At 48.7% G+C, this 19263-nt stretch overlaps 1 protein-coding gene across 4 annotated transcripts; it reads left to right on the top strand.

Annotated features, from left to right (window-relative positions):
- Positions 306-11703, top strand: IL37 (interleukin 37). 4 transcript variants are annotated; one of them, XM_005686669.2, is made up of 6 exons: positions 306-389; positions 3039-3170; positions 5472-5534; positions 8803-8922; positions 9527-9669; positions 10097-11703. In XM_005686669.2, exons 2-6 carry the CDS (start codon positions 3089-3091, stop codon positions 10343-10345), a joined length of 657 nt encoding a protein of 218 aa, XP_005686726.2. In that variant the 5' UTR covers positions 306-389; positions 3039-3088; the 3' UTR covers positions 10346-11703. The 4 variants fall into 4 exon arrangements, with proteins under 4 accessions (XP_005686726.2, XP_013823175.2, XP_005686724.2 ...); XM_013967721.2 differs by having other exon boundaries at positions 10100-10428; XM_005686667.3 differs by lacking the exon at positions 306-389 and adding an exon at positions 2844-2937.

Genomic DNA, 19263 nt, shown 5'->3' on the forward strand with positions numbered 1-19263 from the left:
CCTCCCAGGCTGTCTGCCCAACCTGTGTCTCCTCTTTCCTTCCATTTACATCTCTTTCCTATACCACTGTTGTCAGACTGGATGGGCACCCATGCAGTCTATCTCAAGCACCGTGAAATGTGTTGAGTGGATGTAACACGACCCTTGGCAATGTGATACTACCCACAGGAATTCCTTTATACCTTTGGTATGAAAGATGGCAGGCAATGAGTGATGAACCAATAACCTCAGATGCCATCAATGACTCGCTAGAGAGATGCTGCATTTGCATATAGGCTTCCAAACTGATTACTCAAAGTGAGGATCACGCCTGGTCCCTCCAGAGTATAAGACAACAGTGCTCCAGGGGCCCAAAACAGAGCCACAGACTTCGGGGATCCCTGACCCAGGTAAGTGGTCCTTTGCTGTTGCTGTTTATTCGCTCAGTCATGCCCAAGTCTTTGTGACCGCATGGATTGTAGCCCACTGGGCTCCTTTGTCCATGGGATTTCCTAGGCAAGAATACTGGAGTGGGTTGCCATTTCCTTCTCTAGGGGATCATCCCAACCCAGGGACTGAATCTGTATCTCCTGCATTGGCAGGCAGATTCTTTACCACTGAGCCTCTAGGAAGCCCACGTGGTCCTTACCTCTGGCTTGAGGAACCACCTGATATAGATGGAAAAGCCCAGCAGCAACTGGTGCCTGCCTTCTATTTCCCTAACAGAAGCCTGCCCCTCCATGGATCTCCTGAATTTCTAAATATTCTCTCTGAGACCTGCCTAGACCACCTTGCTCTCAGCCCCCAAAGCAGCTGGAAGCCTTTTAGGAGGACTACCAATAAGCAGGCATTGCTCCAGGGCCGGGCTATCCCTGAACTTAGGAAACCTGCAAACTATGATAATGCCAGCCTCTTCTCTAAGGGCTGAGAAGACTCATTCGAGTCTGGAAAGTGCTGGTCTTCAGAAAGATATTTTGGAACCCAAAATATCCAGCGATCTGAGCTGGAGAGATGACTGTCAATGGCTGAATGCACTGCCTCTTTAGGAAGCTCTGTGGAGGCCACGTGCATTTACCTTGATATAGGTGGCAAATTCCATAGACAGCTCACAGGGACATCCTTAGATCCTCCAGCCTGTGGGCATCCTTCGGGTCACCAGCAGCATCTTCACGTATTTGGATACCTACATTTTTATCTTTTGTTCTGATGTCCTCCTATGAATGCCAATTTTCCTGCCTTCTCAAGTGCCACCAATCCTCTCTGTCCCTTGATTTGTCCCTCAAACTGCAAAGGCAGGTGTGCTTTGTGAATTCAGGGGATGCAAACAAGGACCTACTGAGGATCAAGTAGTAGATATCTGTGCCCTTAAAGAGCCATCAGTTCTCCCCACCCCCCAGAACTGCCCGGTGGTCATCCTCTCCTTTGCTCACTGTCCTACTGACAAGCCCTGGAGCTCTTCCTAGGCATTTTTACTTATAAAACCATCTAGGTTCTCTTTGTCTTTTTCCTAAGCCTTTCTCCAAGGATTGGGTTTTCACATGAAACTTCCATCTCTGCAACCTTAAAAGTGGTGTCAGCCTTGAGATGTCACCTACCTTCAGGTTTTTCATCTGAAATTGGGAATGAACAATTCTTGCCACGCTTCCCTCACTGTATTGCTCTGAACTTATGTTGGGAAATGGGCTTTGTGAATCGGGTGAGAGGTGATATGTACCGTTGGAAGGAATTTGAAAACGTCTCTCCTCCAAGCCTGTTCTGTGAGGGGATTCTGAGTCAGCCTTGCCCCAAGACATCAGGAGTTGAGCTCCTTGGGATCTCTGGAGGCTCTGTTTTCCATGACAAGAGGCTGCAAAGAAATGGCCTTTCTTTGCTGACTAGACTCTACCAGGGGGTTGGCAAAGTTTTTCTATGAAGATTGGGACAGTAAGCAGTAGAGCCTTTCTTTGACTCTCTTTCAATGACTCATCTCTGCTGTTGCAGCCAGAGAACAGCCATAGACAACACGTAAACACAGACATGATTGTGCTCCAATAAAACTTTATTTAAAACCAGGTGGTAGGACAGATTTGGCCTGTGGGCTGTCTTTCTCCAGTCCTGGGATTAGAAAAATATACTTCTAATTTTTTATTTTGTATTGGGGTATGGCTTATTAACAAACAATGATGTCATAGTTTCAGGTGAACAGCAAAGGGACTCAGCCATACACACACATGCATCCATTATCCCCCAAACTCCCCTTGCATCCAAGTTGCCCCATGAGCAGAATTCTCTGTGCTGTATAGTTGGTCCTTGTTGGTTATCCATTTGAAATATAGCAGTGTGTACATGTCTATCCCAAACTCCCTAACTATCCCTTCTTTCCATCCTTTCCCCTCTGCAACCGGAAGTTTATTCTCTAAGTCTGTGAGTCTCTTTCTGCTTTGTAAATAGCTTCATTTGTATCATTTCTCTTTAGATTCCCTATATAAGGGATGTCATATGATACTGCTCCTTCTCTGTCTGACTTAACTTCACTCAGTATGACAATCTCTAGATCCATCCATGTTGCTGCAAATGAATTTCATTCTTTCTAGTGGCTGGACAATATTTCATTGTATATACACACCATATCTTCTTTATCCATTCCTCTGTTGATGGACATTTAGGTTGCTTCCATGTCCTCACTATTGTACACTTCTTCAGTGAATGTTGGGGTGCATGTATCCTTTTGGATCATGTTTTTATCTGGATATACACCCAGTAGTGGGATTCGGGGTCATGTGGTAGCTCTATTTTTAGTTTTGAAAGGAACCTCCATACTGTAAAACAATATACTTTGAATTTTCTGTTTCATTTTGCTAAAATGTTGTCAAGATCATAAAAATGATATGTTTCAAAAATATCGCTTTGGAGAAGCAAACATCAAAGAAGGATGGCCCAGCCCTGGGAAGACTTCCTGGATGCAGCAAACGTTTCCAGGTAGAGAGCAAGGCCTGCAGCCTGATGGACACTTACAGGCATTCAGCAAGGTCTTCTAGGGTCAGAAGATGCCATTACCAGTTTTCTCCCTGTCTACTCAGGTCCTACCCTTTATCCCAGCCTCCTGTTGAGTCATTTCCTCACACTGAAAATGTCTGTTTTGGAGGAGAATCCAGGTATGAAAATGGACTGTGAAGACTGGGAAAGAGAGGAACCTCAGTGCTCCTCAGAAGGTAAGATTCTTATTTTAAAAATCCACACCAGGGCCAAAGAGTAACTCCTAAAGAGGGACCTTTAGAGGTGCTGGGCCCAGACCCAGCTTCTTCCTGTTGACCTTGCCTGGTATGTGAGTTTTGAGAAATTCCTTGGAAAACGAATTATACAAGAGAAATCCTTGAAGGGAGAATGAAGCTTTGCCCCACGTGTCCAGGTGCACCAGATGGTAGCTAAATCTTCACCCAAAGAGTTGGGGTGCAAAGTCCTGATTCAATACCTGGATTTTTTTAAAAAAAATATTTATTTTTGGCTGTACTGGGTCTTCATTACTGCATGGGCTTTTCTCCAGCTGCGGTGAGCAGGGGCTACTCTGCAGCTGAGGCACATGGGTTTTCACTGCAGTGGCTTCCCTTGCTGCGCAGCACAGGCTCTAGGGCTCTTCGGCTTTAGTAGTTGCAGCTCTTGGTCTCGGTAGTCGTGGCACATGGGCTTAGTTGCTCTGCGGCATGGGAGAATCTTCCCAGCCTAGTGATTGAACCCAGGTCTCCCATATTGGCGGGCAGGGCCATCAGGGAAGCCCCACCACCTGAACGGTTTTGAATCCTCCAAAGAAATCTTCTTCCTCCCCACTGGCCCAGGCAGAGGAGAAAGCCATGTGATGGAAGGGGTTCTCTGAGTCTGGGTTGGAAAAGGGACCCCAGCTCAGGGCTTCTGAGTACCTGCTGGAGGAAGGCACTTGCATATCGGCTCCACAGGAACAAGAAGGGGAGGCTATTGACCCAAATGGCTGTCTAATGCACAGACTGTGGACGGAGAGGTCTGTAACACACCAGAAACCAAATCCTGGCATTTCCAACCCACACACAGTGTTCAGAGTTGCAAAACCAAGAATCAGGATGTTGGTCTGGTGGATGTAGACCTGCTAACAGTGACAATAGAGCAGTTTGGCACCAGCCCTGCTCCTGTAACATGGGTCATGTGGAGGCCACCCTGCCCATTCTGTCCCCAAGACAGTGGGGAGCAGACTCTGGAAGGCACAGACACCAGATACCATAGTCTCCGAATGCCAGGGAGCTTCAGACTGCGACCCTGAGACCACATCCTGGCCCTGCCTCTGTCTGTAGCTGCACAAGAGGTGAAGGCATGTCTCCTGTCCCCACACAGAACTGGAGAGGCTTCTGTCTGAGCCATCTCTCCCCCCAGCCTTCCCCTCCCACTTCTCAGAAGCCGAGACTGTTAGAGCTGGAGGGACGGACGGGAGGATGATGGTCAAAGGGGTGGAGGCAGAACTGTCTCAGATGGCAGAGGAGCAGCAAAGCAAAGACGGGGTGACACCTTCACACCAGAGCACAGGGTTCGGTTTTTCCTCTTCTGGAGAAGGAAATGGCAGCCCACGCCAGTATTCTTGCCTGCAGAATCCTGTGGATGGAAGAGCCGGGTTGGCTGCTCTCCATAGGGTTGCCCAGAGTCAGACATGACTGCATGCATTGGAGAAGGAAGAAATGGCAACCCACTCCAGTATTGTTGCCTGGAGAATCCCAGGGATGGGGGAGCCTGGTGGGCTGTCGTCTATGGGGTCGCAAGGAGTCGGACACGACTGAAGTGACTTAGAAGCAGCAGCAGCAGCAGCAGGTTCTATGTGTTCTCAGTGTGCAAGAGTTGTATGGTTTATGACCAGACACTTCATTCAGGAATTTCTCAAATGATGTTTCATGAAGGAAAATCCTCCAGATGATTCTCAGAGTAATGTGGGCAAGTTATATTGTCTCCACTGGAAGAATGCAGTGCATGTGTTTCTAATAAGTGTGGGCTCTAGGAAGTTCTGCATTCAGAAACTATTTCCTTTTTAAAAAATTGTTTATTTTTGGCTGTGCCGGGTGTTAGTTGCTGTGTGCAGGTTTTCTTCAGTTGCAGCAAGCAGGGGCTACTCTTCGTTGCGGCGTGTGGGGTTCTCACTGTGGTGGCTTGTCTTGTTGCAGAGCACGGGCTCTAGAGCACATGGGTTCAGTAATTGTGGCTCAGGTGCTTAGCTGCTCCGCAGGACATGGAAACTTCCTGGACCCGGGATCGAATCCATGTCCCCTGCCCTGGCAGGCAGATTCTTATCCACAGCACCACACCAGAAGCCCCTCCCTCCCCGAAACTATTTAATCTTCACCTCCACCATTTTGGACCAAGGAAGCTATTTATAATGTCATCATTATTTCTCTGCGTCAGTGTTTCTCAAAACACATGCAAAAGTAGTAAGACAGTCAATGGCCCCTGATGCTCCTGAAAATTTCAATTGCCTGTGCTAACCTCCCTGTCTCTGATCCCAGACCCAGACAGAGATGCCTTGGAGCCCGGCCCCAGCCTCACCTCCGTGAGTTCTGCCCATGCAGGTAAGGCCCCTGGGTGAACTGATGAGTGTGGTAAAGGGTGAGGGTGTGGATGGGGGATGAGCTGCTGGGCTCTCAGGGGAGTGGGAGAATCAGAGACTGGGTGCTGGGATGGAGCTGAGGCTTTATCTTCGTAGAAGCAAATCTCAGGAGGGCTGATAACATGTATGGCGTTGATGTATGGCAGAAACCAATACAATATTGTAAAGCAATTATCCTCCAATTAAAAATAAATAAATTTACCAAAAAAGAAAGATGAGCCCAAGTTGGTTTCTGAGGTGCAGGTAATATGCAGCAGCTGAGGGGCACAAGAGAAGAAAGGTTTTGAGGCTGGTGGTCCCTCTGATCATGGCCAGGAGCCTGGAAACGCTGAAGTCCGTCCTCACTGTGTTTATGAAAATCAGAGACATGGCCAGCAGGGGGCGCCCTGGAACCCACACCCCTGAAGGCCATGGTGGCTCCACTAAGCTAAAACCCTTCTCACAAGCTACCCTGTGAACCTCCCAGAACCCCGTGAGGAAATGGTTAACATCCTCAATTCCACGGGCAGAGACTGAGGAACGGTGGCAGGTTACCTGCGCCAGGTGACACAAATAGTAAGCGACAGATGCTGGAATCTAAAGGTTCTACATGACCTTCCCAGGTGGCACTAGTGGTGAAGAATCAGTGCCAGTGCAGGAGACACAGATTCGATCCCTGGGTTGGACAGATCCCCTGGAGGAGGGCATGGCAACTCCAGTACTCTTGCCTGGGAAATCCTGGACAGAGGAGCCTGGTGGGCTACGGTCCACGGGGTCGCAAAGAGTCTGGCACGACTGAGTGACTTTCATTTCACTTTTCAGTTTTTTCATAATGTGAGAAACATAGGTTAAGAGGATTCTATCCAAGCTTTGTTGTGAGATGACGGGGGCCCAAGCAAGGGTATGATACGAGGTAAACAGAAGGAAAAGAAGACTAGATTTAGGAAATACTGAAAAGGTTAGAAAAAATAAAGCCCAGTATTAATGCTAGGAATGCAACCTATATAGTATGTCTGGGTCTCACCCTGGACCAGTTGAATCAGAATCTCAGGGGGCTGGGGCTTAGACATCTATGGTCTTAAAAGATCACCCACCAGTGATTTCTGCTGTATAGCCAAGACTGAGAATGCTGCCTTAGACAGTGATACTTGAAGCGTGGTCCTCAGACCAGTAGCATCAACAGCACTGAAAGGCCGAGTCTGTAGGTCTGGTTAACATTTGACACATTGAAAGGCTGAGAGTTAATCTAGTTTAATGATTCTGAATCAACATGCATCCAAACCATGAACTCAGAATGTCCAGGGCCCAGAAATGCTGCCTAGGACATTCTAACCTGAGCAGGGCCCATCTGACCCTACACCACTATGGAGCCTCTTAGGGTCTTGCCTGGGCCAGTCATCTTTTCGATCAAATGTCCATGATTTGGGGGGCTCTAGGCTGGGGCTGAGGATAGTGGGTGAATTAGGCAGGGGAATTGCTCCCAGGGGGCTTACAATGCTGCAGGGAAATGGGGCAAGGACACCAATACCTATGCTTCAGGGATGGGTACAAAGAGCTGTGTGGTCCAGAGAGGAAGTGGGCCCCACAGAGGGGCTTAGGAGGGCTTTCTGGAGGAGGCGGCAGGAGACCCAGCAGGAGCCCTCCCCACTCACGGGCAGGAGACCAGAAGGACATCCCAAGCTGAGACCAGTCAGCAACCTGTGCTGATTGCAGAGGATGAGAATGAGACTTCAGATTTCATCTCTGGTTATAATTGCCTAGGGTGGATAATTATATTACACGGTCACCTGGTTTGGTGGCTACTGTGTTATCACCCTGGACATTTCACAGCCACCCATCCCTGATGGTTGCTGGCCCACATGTGGGCTCCTGCCCTTCATCCTACCAGGGAGGGCTGGGTCACCTGCCCTGTCCAAGGCCCAGTAGGGAAGACTCCCTGTGTGGCCGCACCTCTAGGAGGGAATGGCCCGAATGTGTCTCCAGGAGCCAGGCCCTGGGAAGTACTCTGGTATTCTTGTGTCAGGTCCTGACTGTTCAGGGGGGTTCCTCCAAAGCCAGGCACAAACCCTGTAGCTTCTCGTGGGAACCTGGCAAAGCCAGCTCAATCTTTTATGAAGCTGTGCTTCTGGGTGCTTCCTACCTCCACATCTCACCTCCTGCTCTGCCACTGTCTGCGCATCGACTCAGTAGGGGTTTGTCCCAGCCCAGGCAGTGCTGGTGGTGTGATGCCCACAGTGAGAAGATGCAGGAAAGAGGATTAAGAAGAAGAATGATTCACTAGTACTGAGTGATTTCTGAAGCTGATACCTGGCTAATTCTTATTCATCTCATTAAGCATTTTAATTCTCTCAAGACCCCAAGTAGGCGCTGTTACTACCACTTCCCCTCATTTCACATATGAGGAAATTGAGGTTTAGAGAGACTTAGTAACTTCTAAGTCCTAAAGTATGTCTTCCCTGGTGGTTCAACGGTAAACAATCCAGCTGCCAATGCAGGAGGTGTGAGTTCCCTCCCTGGGTCCGGGAAGATCCCCTGGTGAAGAAAGTGGCAACCCACTCCAGTGTTTTTGGCTGGCAATTCCCCTGGACAGAGGAGCCTGGCAGTCTACAGTCCATGGGGTGGCAAAGAGTCAGACACGACTTAACGATTAAACAACAAGTCCTAAAGTAGTAAGTGGCGGATCTTGGATTTGAACTCATGTCTCAGAATCAGAGACATGGTCCAGTGGTTAGGACTCTGCCCTTCTAATGCAGGAGGTGTAGGTTCAATCCCTGGTCAGGGAACTAAAATCCCACATGTCCTATGGTGCAGCCAAAAAATGAAAAAAAAAAAAAAAAAAAGAATCAGAGCCCAGATGCTTACATACATCCTAAGTTGCTTGTTTGGAGCAAGGCAGACAGCCTGGGATGGGAGAAATCTTCAGGAGGCTGTGATGGCGATGGCCGAGTTCACAGGCAGGGTAGGGGGCCAGGACCATCAACCAAGGGCTAGATGGCTCAGATGGTAAAGAGTCTGCCTGCAATGCAGCAGACCTGGGTTTGATCCCAGGGTTGGGAGGATCCCCTGGAGAAGGGAATAGCAATCCACTCCCGTATTTTTGCTTGGAGAATTCCATGGACAGAAGAGCCTGGTGAGTCCATGGGGTCGCAAAGAGTTGGACATGACTGAGCAGCTAACACACACACACAGGGACAGAAGATCAAATTTTTCTGCTCAGTGTGAAATGTTACTATCTGGTTAATTTGATCTAGGTCCAAGAGTGAAGCCCAAAGGCCCGGAGAAATTCATCATCCATGACGGGGATCAAAAAGTTTTGGTCCTGGACTCCAAGATCCTCAGAGCAGTTCCAGATAGGACTTACATAGTCCCAGGTGACTCAGGGGTGTCATGTTTTCTGTCCCTGCCATCAGGGGACGATCTTCCTGTGAGGGGCTCAGCTCAGGCTGCATCACTCCTGCAGTTCCAGACGGTGGAGGGGAGCAAGGCGAAAGGGTCCAGGAACCACTAGGATTGCTAGCAATTAGATGACAAGTCTGTAATGATGACTAGTCTTGAGGGATGTCTTTCTGGGAGGTTTCTCCTTCTGAAAGAAAGACCCAGGCTGTGGAAGAAGGGGCAGCTTGACCAGAGTGAATGAGGGGGTCTTTGACCCAGAGTCAAGGGCTTCCCTGGCTTCCCTGGTGGCTCAGATGGTAGAGAATCTGCCTGCAGTGCACGAGACCTGGGTTTGATCTCTGACTCAGGAAGATCCCCTGGAGACAGGATCGGCAACCCACTGCAGTATTCTTGCCTGGAGAATCCCATGGACAGAGGAGCCTGGCGGGCTACAATCCATGGGGTCACAAAGAGTCGGACACAACTGAGCCACTCACAGACATGAAGGGAAAGGTTGTTCACATCTTGCCCCAAACCCCAGAAGACAAGAGGGCCTCTTCCCTATGCCAAGGACTAACCTATTCCCCTATCATTTTCCAGAAATCTTCTTTGTATTAGCCTCCTGTGTGAAGCCAGCTCATGAGAACCAAGGAAGCCCCATTCTTCTAGCCGTCTCTAAAGGCGAGCTGTGTCTCTGCTGTGACAAAAACAAAGGACACAACAAGCCATCCCTGCAGCTGAAGGTGAGGGTTTCAGCCAATTTCCTTTGCCCTCGGCCACCCAAGTGGAAAGTCAAAGTCCTCAATGCCTCTTTGTGCTGTGCTGTGCTCAGTTGCTTCAGTTGTGTCTGACTCTTTGCGACCCCATGGACTGTAGCCTGCCAGGGTCCTCCATCCACAGGATTCTCCAGGCAAGGATCTGGAATGGGTTGCTATGCCCTTCTCCAGGGAATCTTTCCAACTCAGGGATCGAACCTGTGTCTCTTGTGTCTCCTGCATGGCAGGCAGATTCTTTACCCAGACGCTCCACAAATTCTAATTTTGGCTAATATAACAGGAGCATCCATCTGCCTGAAAGTATTGAGTGGAAGGATTTGCTGCAAGAGCACACACACTGAGTTTTCTCCATCCCAAAGTCCGTACTGTCTAATTCATTTCTCTTACCTCCTAGAAGAAGAAACTTTCCACACTGGCTGCCCAGGAGAAAGGGAAATGTCTGCCCTTCATCTTTTATCGGAATAAAGTCGGCTCTCGGAATACCTTAGAGTCGGCTGCCCACCCTGGATGGTTTATCTGCACCTTCCCCTATCCTGGGAAACCAGTTGGAATGACAAAATGTCACGGAAAAAGGAAACACACAGAGTTTTCATTTCGGCAAATCTACGAAGCTGAAACGAGCCCCAGTGAAGTCAGTGAATAAGAAACAGCCCCATCAGATGCCTTCCTGCCCTTTCTTCTCTAACTGTGTACCAATGGCAGAAGAACATGGGAGCTACTCATTAACCTCCTTTCGTTTCTTAATAGTGTTATGGCCATGCGTTCTGGGAAACAAACTCACTCAGAAGGACAATGCAGATAGTGGAGTGCAGTTTATTACACCAGGGGGCCCAAGGCAGAGTCTCCTCTTAGCCAAGGACCCTGACCAGTTTGGGGGAAAACCTTATATACCCTAAGTGTACATGCACAAACCCACCCCCCCCCCCCCAAAATCCCTGACAGTCAAAGTTAATCCAGTGATTCATATGCCTTAAGCCTAGGTAGTTAACAGTGGACAATTATCAATAGGCCTATCAGTTGTGGTCATACCCCAATAAGCATAATAGAATCCATTATTCTATTCGGTTACACAGATAATTAGGGTATTATTTTAGTGACAGAGAGCCCTGGGGGCCTGGTTTTCCAGTTGGTATGTCATTTCCATAACTACTGGGCATATAGCCCAGTCTGGCCCAAGATAGAACCTGTTCTGTTTCCTCCTTCATTCCCGCCTCATGATGCTCTTAACTCATAGTATGAGCATCATTCATAGGGATATATTGCACCCTGGCTCTCCGACCACCGGTTTGGGAGAACGACACCAATCTTTGGGTTACAAAGTTCATAATACATTGTAAAATGCAGGGTCCACGAAGCAGAATCATCAAGGCAACTATAACAATGTTCCACAAATGACCCTTCACCCAAGATAGTGCCAAGAGGCAGCATTAACCTGTGAGCATGCAGTGCAGTTCTGAGATTCTGTCCTGCACAGGGAAGAGAGGTGGGGAATCAAGAAATATTTTCAAGTCAGCTCTTCCAGTTTATCATGGCCTAGATGCTTGGTGTGTTTGGCTTACCAGAGTGGGTGCCAGCTCCTTGGGTACCAATAATTTGCCACTTGGCAATTCCCACCGTCCCTTTTCAGTCTTCATGGCCCCTTCCACTTGGGCTAGTTGATTTTGAGCTTCAGTGTATTTTGGAGGCTCCAGTGTTAGCTCAGGCAGCTCCGCCAATACAAGAGCTTTTGTAGGGGTTTCACTTGTCACCCTCAAGCCCTCGGCTGCTTGTTTAGCGGTTTTATCTGTCAGTCTGTTTCCCCAAGCCTAGGGGATATCATTTTTTTGATGTCCTCAGCAGTGTATTACTGCAACCCTTTTTGGTTCCCAGACAGCATCTGATAGGGTCAGAATTTCTTTTTTATTTTTAATGTCCTTTCTGTTGGCTGTCAGAAGACCTCTCTCTTTATATAAAGCCCCATGTACATGTAAAGTAGCAAAAACATACCTGGAGTCTATGTAATTGTTTGTCTTCTTACCTTTTGACAGATGGAGGGCCCGAATTAGAGCATATAGTTTGACCCATTGAGCAGACCAGTGTGATAGCAGAGAGCTAGCCTCACCGATGGTTTATTCCATGACTACTGCATATCCCGACAGTCGTTGTCCTTGTTTCACAAGGCTGGGTCTGGGATTGGCTGGTCTCTCAAGTCAAGTCTGCTGGCATATTTCTTTGCAATCATGTAAAGGCCCACCTTCTCCCACAGGAAGGAGAGTGGCTGGATTCAGGGCCTGACAAGGCTCAATAGTAACATGGGGGTTCTCACATAACAGTCCCTGGTATTGAGTAATCTCGGATGTCGACAGCCATTTATCGGGGTCCCCTCGCAGGAGAGTGTTGACCTCATGCAGGACTTTTACGTTCAGTCTTGGCCCAAAGTTAGCTTGGTTGTCTCTTGGACCAGTAAGGCAACCACAGCAACTGCCTGTAAGCATCCCGGCCACCCAGTCGCAACATTGTCCAGCTGATTCGAGAGATAAGCCACGGGTCTGTCCCATGTCCCCATAGTCTGGGACAACACTCCCATAGCCACCTTGTCCTTCTCAGTCACGTAAAGAGTAAATGGCTTAGCAAGGTTTGGCAGGCCCAAGGCAGGTGCTGACCTAATTGTACTGGGTTTGAGTTCTATTACCTCTGGGACTTGTTTTGCAAGTCTGGGAGGGTTGTCTTCCACCCTAACCTCAGGGAATTGTTGAGTTAACTCTCTCTCTCTCCCTCGACCATTTAACCCATCTAGTTTCCCTTCTGGGAGATCGTTCAACCTCCATTCATCTTGAGGGGTTACCGAGAGGAAGAGTAAATAAGTGGTTGCTGTTGAGCCCACTCAAAAAGTGGGTCTTTCATTGGAGGGAAGCTCATTTGTGCCCCCAGTTTAGACAGCAAGTCTCTTCCCAACAAAGGTACTGGGCATTCAGAGATGTATAAAAATTCATGAGTCACTTGGTGTCCCCCCATATGACATTTTCGGGGTACGCTTGAAACACAAAGGCTGCAATTTATCACCATCTGAGACCCAGAAGCCTCTGGATCTATTGGCATATAAAGTATACGGGCCTCGCACAGTCTTTTGTAGAACTCAGAGGGTGATTCGCTTTCCCTTTGAATCACTTCGGAGGATTTTGCCCTACTTATGGGTTTTTGGGCCCCCCTCTTGAGACCTTGTAAAATAGCTGTGCAATATCTCTCCAGGTGGCCCCTCCCTTTCTCTGTGTTACAGTCCCAATAAGGCCTCTCATCGGGGGTGGCTAGTTCTGCCCACCACTGCAGGTTTGCAGGACCCTCAGGTGCCATTCCTCATAACCATTTTCTGGCCTCAGAATCCTGTGTCAGTCCTCAGTGCTGAAGAGGGAGACTACATGTCATCCCATGTAGGGGAGTGGGTTTGAAAAAGTCTCCATTAGCTTAATCTGGTAATAATAGGCTACGGGGGGCTGAAGGTAGTGGCCGTCTGCGCCCTGAACCGGAGGCTGCTGTAACTCTCTGAGGGGCATTTGTAGTGGGGCCCTTTCCTCTGGCTCCTTAGCAGAACGCAGCCTCTGTTTGATTCTGGTGTCTCCTTTCCCCTTCCTGTCAGTACTCACCTGGAAAGGCAGGTTTAGCTTGGGCAGTTCAGCTGGAGCCGAATCCTGGAAGTGTTGGTCAGAGGCTTATGCCACCAGGATCAGAGCCTGCCAAGGTGGCGGCTCTACCACCTCTAGGAGAGCTGGCAGAGGAACAGCGGCTGCTGCAGGAACTTCACCTGGCCCTGGATCGGGCATTAAGGCAGCCTCTGGTCCTGGTGGAGCACTGGGCGGCGGGCACGTCGTTATCCAGTATGGGGGAGGGGCGGGTCATCCTCGTCCAAATCCTGTCAGATCCCAGAGGGAGAAGGGGGATCGGCGTCTCTTCACCTGCCAGTCAGCACAGCCGAACCAGAACACCATGTGATCCAAGACTATCTCTCCCTTCAAGTCCATTCTGCCTTGGTGGGCTTGATCAGGGGCGGTTGAAAACACAGGTGGGTTTGTCACGTGAGTGTGTGTTCCTCGATTCTTTGTCTCGTCACAACAAAGATTTGGAGTGACGGACACTAAAGCCCCCTCAACATGTCACAGCTCTCAGGTCTTGGATAGACTGTGTTATAGCTCTTAGACAAATCAGTGTTACAGCTCTATTTTATTTAGAAGATAGCAGGAAAATCCATCTTCGAGGCGTGAGGGCACGTCGATCTAAAGACAGGAGGAGAAGAGCACCCCAGCACACGGGGGAGAGAGAGAGAGAGCTGGCTTTGGCTCCTCTATTTATATGTTTGTCTCTCCCTGGGCCTGTCCTATATAAATTGGGCCAGCCAGGAGTGTTGTTTGTTTTACCTGAGGTCCTCACTCTGGTCCTCGGACCTTCTTTTGTTTCATTTTCGCAGGCTTTTCCCTTCCTTGTCTTGTAGCCACCGCCATTTTGGACTCCTTTTCCCTGTTCTACCTACCTAACATTCCCCCACCCTCAAGATGGACTGCCTCCAAGAGGTGAAGAATCCGATCACCATATTTGACTGGGGACCCTCAGGTGGTCAAGCGGCCCCTTTCTTTCCAAATAGCAGCATGTGCATGTAGCACCAGAAAGGCATACTTGGAGTCAGTGTAAATGGCTTTTTTTTTTTTTTTCCTTTTCCCAGCTCTAGAGCTCGAGTCAGGGCTATGAGCTCAGCTAATTGGGCTGAAGTACCTGGTGGCAGAGGCTTAGCCTCTATGGTCTCAAAATTGGAGACTACTGCATACCCAGCTCTTCTTTTTCTGTCCAAGACAAAGCTGCTTCCATCAGTGTACCAGATTTCCTCACGATTGGTCAGGATCTTCTGACAATCCTTCTCGGGGTTTTGTCCAGAGGACCAAGGTTTCTAGACAAGAGTGAAAGGGGAGAGAGCCCTCGGGGGTAGGCAGGAGGGTGGCTGGGTTAAGAACCTCTCAAGGGGATATAGTGAGGCCTGGATTTTCGATCAGCATTACTTGATATCTGAGGATTCTTTGATTAGACATCCACAAATGGCCTCTCCCATTTAGGAGTTGTTTTACTTGGTAGCTGGTAAAAAATAGTTAGTTTGCCCTCAAAGGAGAGTTTTAAAGCATCTTCTATCATGATTGCAATAGCTGCAAGATTTCGAAGGCAGGGGGGCCAGCCTTGGGTAGTTGGATCGAGGTTTTTGGATAAGTAAGCTACAGGCTGGGGCTCAGATCCCAACCTTTGAGTTAACACTCTCAAGGCTATTCCCTCTCTTTCATGGACATAAAGTTGGAATGCTATTTATGGGTCTGGCAACCTCAAGGCAGGTGCCTGAGTTAAGGCCTGTTTTAGTGTAGCCTCTGCCTTCTTTTGAGGAGTTCCCCACATCAGTGGGATCGAATCATCTCGTCCCTTTAAGCTTTCATATAAGGGCTGGGCAATTAGACCATAGTTGGGTATCCAGATTCTACAATACCCAGTTAGCCCCAGGAAAGCTCGCAATTGTTTACGAGTCGTGGGGGAGGGCAACTGGAGGATTCCTTGTACCCGATCAGAGGACAGCCTCCTGGACCCGTGTGTAATCTGAACTCTCAGGTAAGTGACCTTTGTCTCGACCATCTGTGCCTTAGCACGGGAGACTTTATATGCTCTTTCTGCCAAGAAGTTTAGAACCTGAATTGCATGTTGTCGGGCACTTTTTTCATCTGGAGAGCAGATTAGTAGGTCATCTATGTATTGTAATATTTTCCCATTAGGTCCCAGGTCCAGGGCCTGTCCAAACAGGTGGGGGCTATCTCTGAACCCCTGAGGTAATACTGTCCAAGTCATCTGTTGGTGTTTTTCTCCTGGGACCTCCCACTCAAAGGCAAAAAGATATTGGGATTCTTTAGCCAGTGGTATGCAAAGAAATGCATCTTTGAGATCCAAGACTGTAAACCACTTGGCACTGGGTGGGATTTCTCCCAAGATTACATAGGGGTTGGGTGCTGTGGGATGGAGGGGGACTACAGCTTCATTTATGATCCGGAGATCTTGAACCATTTGCCAGGTTCCATCTTTTTTCCTTTACTGAGTGGATTGGGGTGTTACATGGTGAACTAACTGGTAGGGACCAATAGCCCACAAGCAAGGAATTTATTTATTAAATGCTGTAGTCCCTCTCGAGCCTCTCTTTTGAGAGGATATTGTTTCTGGTTAGGAAACTGAGTGGGATCTTGGAGGACAATGATGACTGTTTCAGCTTGGTGGGCTCGTCCAGGAATCCCCTGGTCCCACACCTGGGGGTTAATTTTGTCTTCCCATAGTTTTTGGTCCCTCTCTATTGAAGGTGTAATGGGTTCTTCAGTAGTAACCAGGAGCTGCAGGGCTCTAGGGGCTAAAAAACTTCCCATCACAAGGGTGGTTCCCAGTTTAGTGAGTATATCTCTTCCCAATAAGGGAGTAGGACACTCAGGGACCACCAGAAACTGGTGGGGAAATATTTATCCATCCCAGCAACAAAGAAGTGCTCAGGTGAATCTTTTAGTAGTTGTTTTTCCTGTAGCACCCAAAATGGTACAGTTTTGGGAGAAGGGTCCGGAGATCAAGAAAGAGTAGGTAGCCCCTGTGTCAACCAAGAAATTCTCGGACCTACCTGCCACATCCAGTTGCACCCTTGGCTCCAGCCCCGTGATGGTTATCTGTGACAGGCAGGCTGGCTGGAGCGGGCCGCTTCAGTCCTCTTGAACCATCGTGAGGGTAGGCTTGGCGCTTGACCTTGAGGCTCTTGGGTCCCAAGGGCAGAGTGTCGCCCAATGTCCCAGTTGATGACATTTGTGTCAAGCCGTTTTAGGAGACTTGTCACAGTTTGGACACTCTTTGGCCCAATGCCCCGCCTGTCTACAGAGGCATTTGTCTCGTGCCTTGTCCTTCAAGGACTCGGGGTTTGCCGAAGGGCTTTTCTGGAGGGCGGCCAGCATCTGGGCATGCCTTGTCTCTTTCTTTCTCTCCTTCTCCTGGGCCTTGGCCTCCTTCTCCTGTTCTCTGTTATAAAAGGTATTGGTGGCTGTCTGGACCATCTCATCTAACGAGGCAGTGGGGTCCTGCTGTTGTAGCTGTTGTAACTTAATTCTGATATCTGATGCACATTGGGACAGGTATTTGTCCTTTAAAATCACCTGTCCCTCGTAAGAGTCTAAGTCCAGATCAGTAAACTTTTGGAGTGCCTCTTTTAGCCTTTCCAGAAAGGCAATGGGGTTCTCATTGGGATCCTGAGTTATTGCTGAGACCAGGGATAGCTAATTACTTTTTGTTGGGCTGCTTTCAGTCCTGCCTTCACACAGATTAGAAAATGATCTCTTTCCCAGATGTGCTCAGGGTCATTATAATTCCAATTAGGATCGGAGGAGGAGACTGCAGTTTCCCCTACTGGGTATCTATCACTGGATATGTGAAGCCCTGTTGCATACCTCAGGCCTCCTTTAAGACCCTAGTATGTTCAGGGTCAGATAAAGTTTGACTAAATATGACCATGATGTCTTTCCACGTCAAGTCAAAGGCCAAGGTAATATGTTGGAATGTATCTATATATTTGCCTGGGTCAGCTGTATAGCTTCCCAGGTCTTGTTTGATCTGTCTTAGTTCTAAGAGGGAGAAGGGCTTATGGACCCGGGATGGTCCCAATTCTCCTCCAGTTCAACTAAGGGACATACTCGAGCTGGCTTTTGTGGAGGGGGTGCTCCCCGATATAGGGGCATGTTTGGATACGAGGAAGGAGCACCAGGCGGCTCGGGAGCTGTGGGAGGTGAGCCTTCACGAGGGGGTTCCTTCTCTTGGTTGCCTGTGCCTAACATCATTTGCCTAGTGGGCTCACTTTTAGGGCGTACAACAATCCCATACTTAAGACAGAGTTCCTTCATATCCCTTAGTCAAAAGAAAACCTGGACATAGGGGATCTCTGCCCATTTACCTTGTCTTTTACAGAATAATTCTGCTTGCAGGATGGTATTGTCATTTAAAGTCCCATCCTTGGGCCAGTGTTCCTCATCCCCCAGTGGATACTGTGGCCACGCAGTGGCACAAAAGAATTTCAAGCGACTTCTCCTTAGAGCTAGAGGGCCGAACAGCTTCCAGTTATCAAGGATGCACCTCAAGGGCATCTGCTGGGAAGTGGATTGGTTATTTCCCATCTGAAAGACAGTCATGACAGGGAGAAAAGAAAAAGACCTCTTTCGATTTTGATGTGTGGACTTCCTTAGGGGTGAGTCTTTTTGAAGCGTATCCTACCCAGAACTGTTGCAACCTGAGAGCCAGGCATCCCCGGGTCAGGGTGCAGATCCCCAGGCAGGCTGAGGCATGACAGCCTCCTAGAGAGCGAATCCCGGGGCAGGTTGAGGCTTGACGGCCTCCCGAGAATTGGGTCCCTGGGCAGGTCGAGGAGTGACGACCTCCTGGGAACCTGGGACTGGCGGATCCCCAAACAGGTTGAGGCGTGACAACTTTTCGAGGACCAGATCCCTAGGCAGGTCAAGGCGTGATGACCTCCTGGGATCCCTGGACTGGAGTTGGGTGTCCCCAAGATCTCCAGTGTGACCAGTACTGGGTAGGATTCGGGGGTTGTATATTATAGAGTATTTCTCTCCCAAGGCCAGCTATTTTCTGGTTGTCTTTCCAGAAGATTGTAGAGGCAACCTTGTGGGTCTGGATGGGGCTCAGAAAAAGAGCATGAAACAGGAAGAAAGAGGGCAGAGCACAACCTTTGAAAGAATGACATAGCACAAGGGTATAATGTAAAATAATTAAAATCAACTGGGTCTAAGATGACAAGTCAAATTCAAGTAAACCTTAATCTCCAATCTATAAGCCAACAGACACACCCAGACGTGGCAGGACAGCTCCAAGTTCAGTTCAGTTCAGTTCAGTTCAGTTCAGTTGCTCAGTCGTGTCCAACTCTTTGCGACCCCATGAATCACAGCACGCCAGGCCTGCCTGTCCATCACCATCTCCCAGAGTTCACTCAGACTCACGTCCATCGAGTCCGTGATGCCATCCAGCCATCTCATCCTCGGTCGTCCCCTTCTCCTGCCCCCAATCCTTCCCAGGATCAGAGTCTTTTCCCATGAGTCAACTCTTTGCATGAGGTGTCCAAAGTACTGGAGCTTCAGCTTTAGCATCATTCCTTCCAAAGAAATCCCAGGGTTGATCTCTTTCAGAATGGACTGGTTGGATCTCCTTGCAGTCCAGGGGACTCTCAAGCGTCTTCTCCAACACCACAGTTTAAAAGCATCAATTTGTCAGTGCTCAGCCTTCTTCACAGTCCAACACTCACATCCATACATGACCACAGGAAAAACCATAGCCTTGACTAGACGGACCTTAGTCGGCAAAGTAATGTCTCTGCTTTTGAATATCCTATCTAGGTTGGTCATAACTTTTCTTCCAAGGAGTAAGTGTCTTTTAATTTCATGGCTGCAGTCACCATCTGCAGTGATTTTGGAGCCCAAAAAAATAAAGTCTGACACTGTTTCCACTGTTTCCCCATCTATTTCCCGTGAAGTGATGGGACCA

This window comes from Capra hircus, chromosome 11 (assembly GCF_001704415.2).
Source record: "Capra hircus breed San Clemente chromosome 11, ASM170441v1, whole genome shotgun sequence".
Taxonomy (NCBI): Eukaryota; Metazoa; Chordata; class Mammalia; order Artiodactyla; family Bovidae; genus Capra; species Capra hircus.

Coding starts and splice junctions, on each gene's coding strand:
- IL37 (XM_005686667.3), top strand. CDS start 2,847: ATGTTTCAAAAATATCGCTTTGGAGAAGCAAACATCAAAGAAGGATGG. Junction 3,171..5,471: donor ACCTCAGTGCTCCTCAGAAG/GTAAGATTCTTA, acceptor CTCTGATCCCAG/ACCCAGACAGAGATGCCTTG. Junction 8,923..9,526: donor TAGGACTTACATAGTCCCAG/GTGACTCAGGGG, acceptor ATCATTTTCCAG/AAATCTTCTTTGTATTAGCC.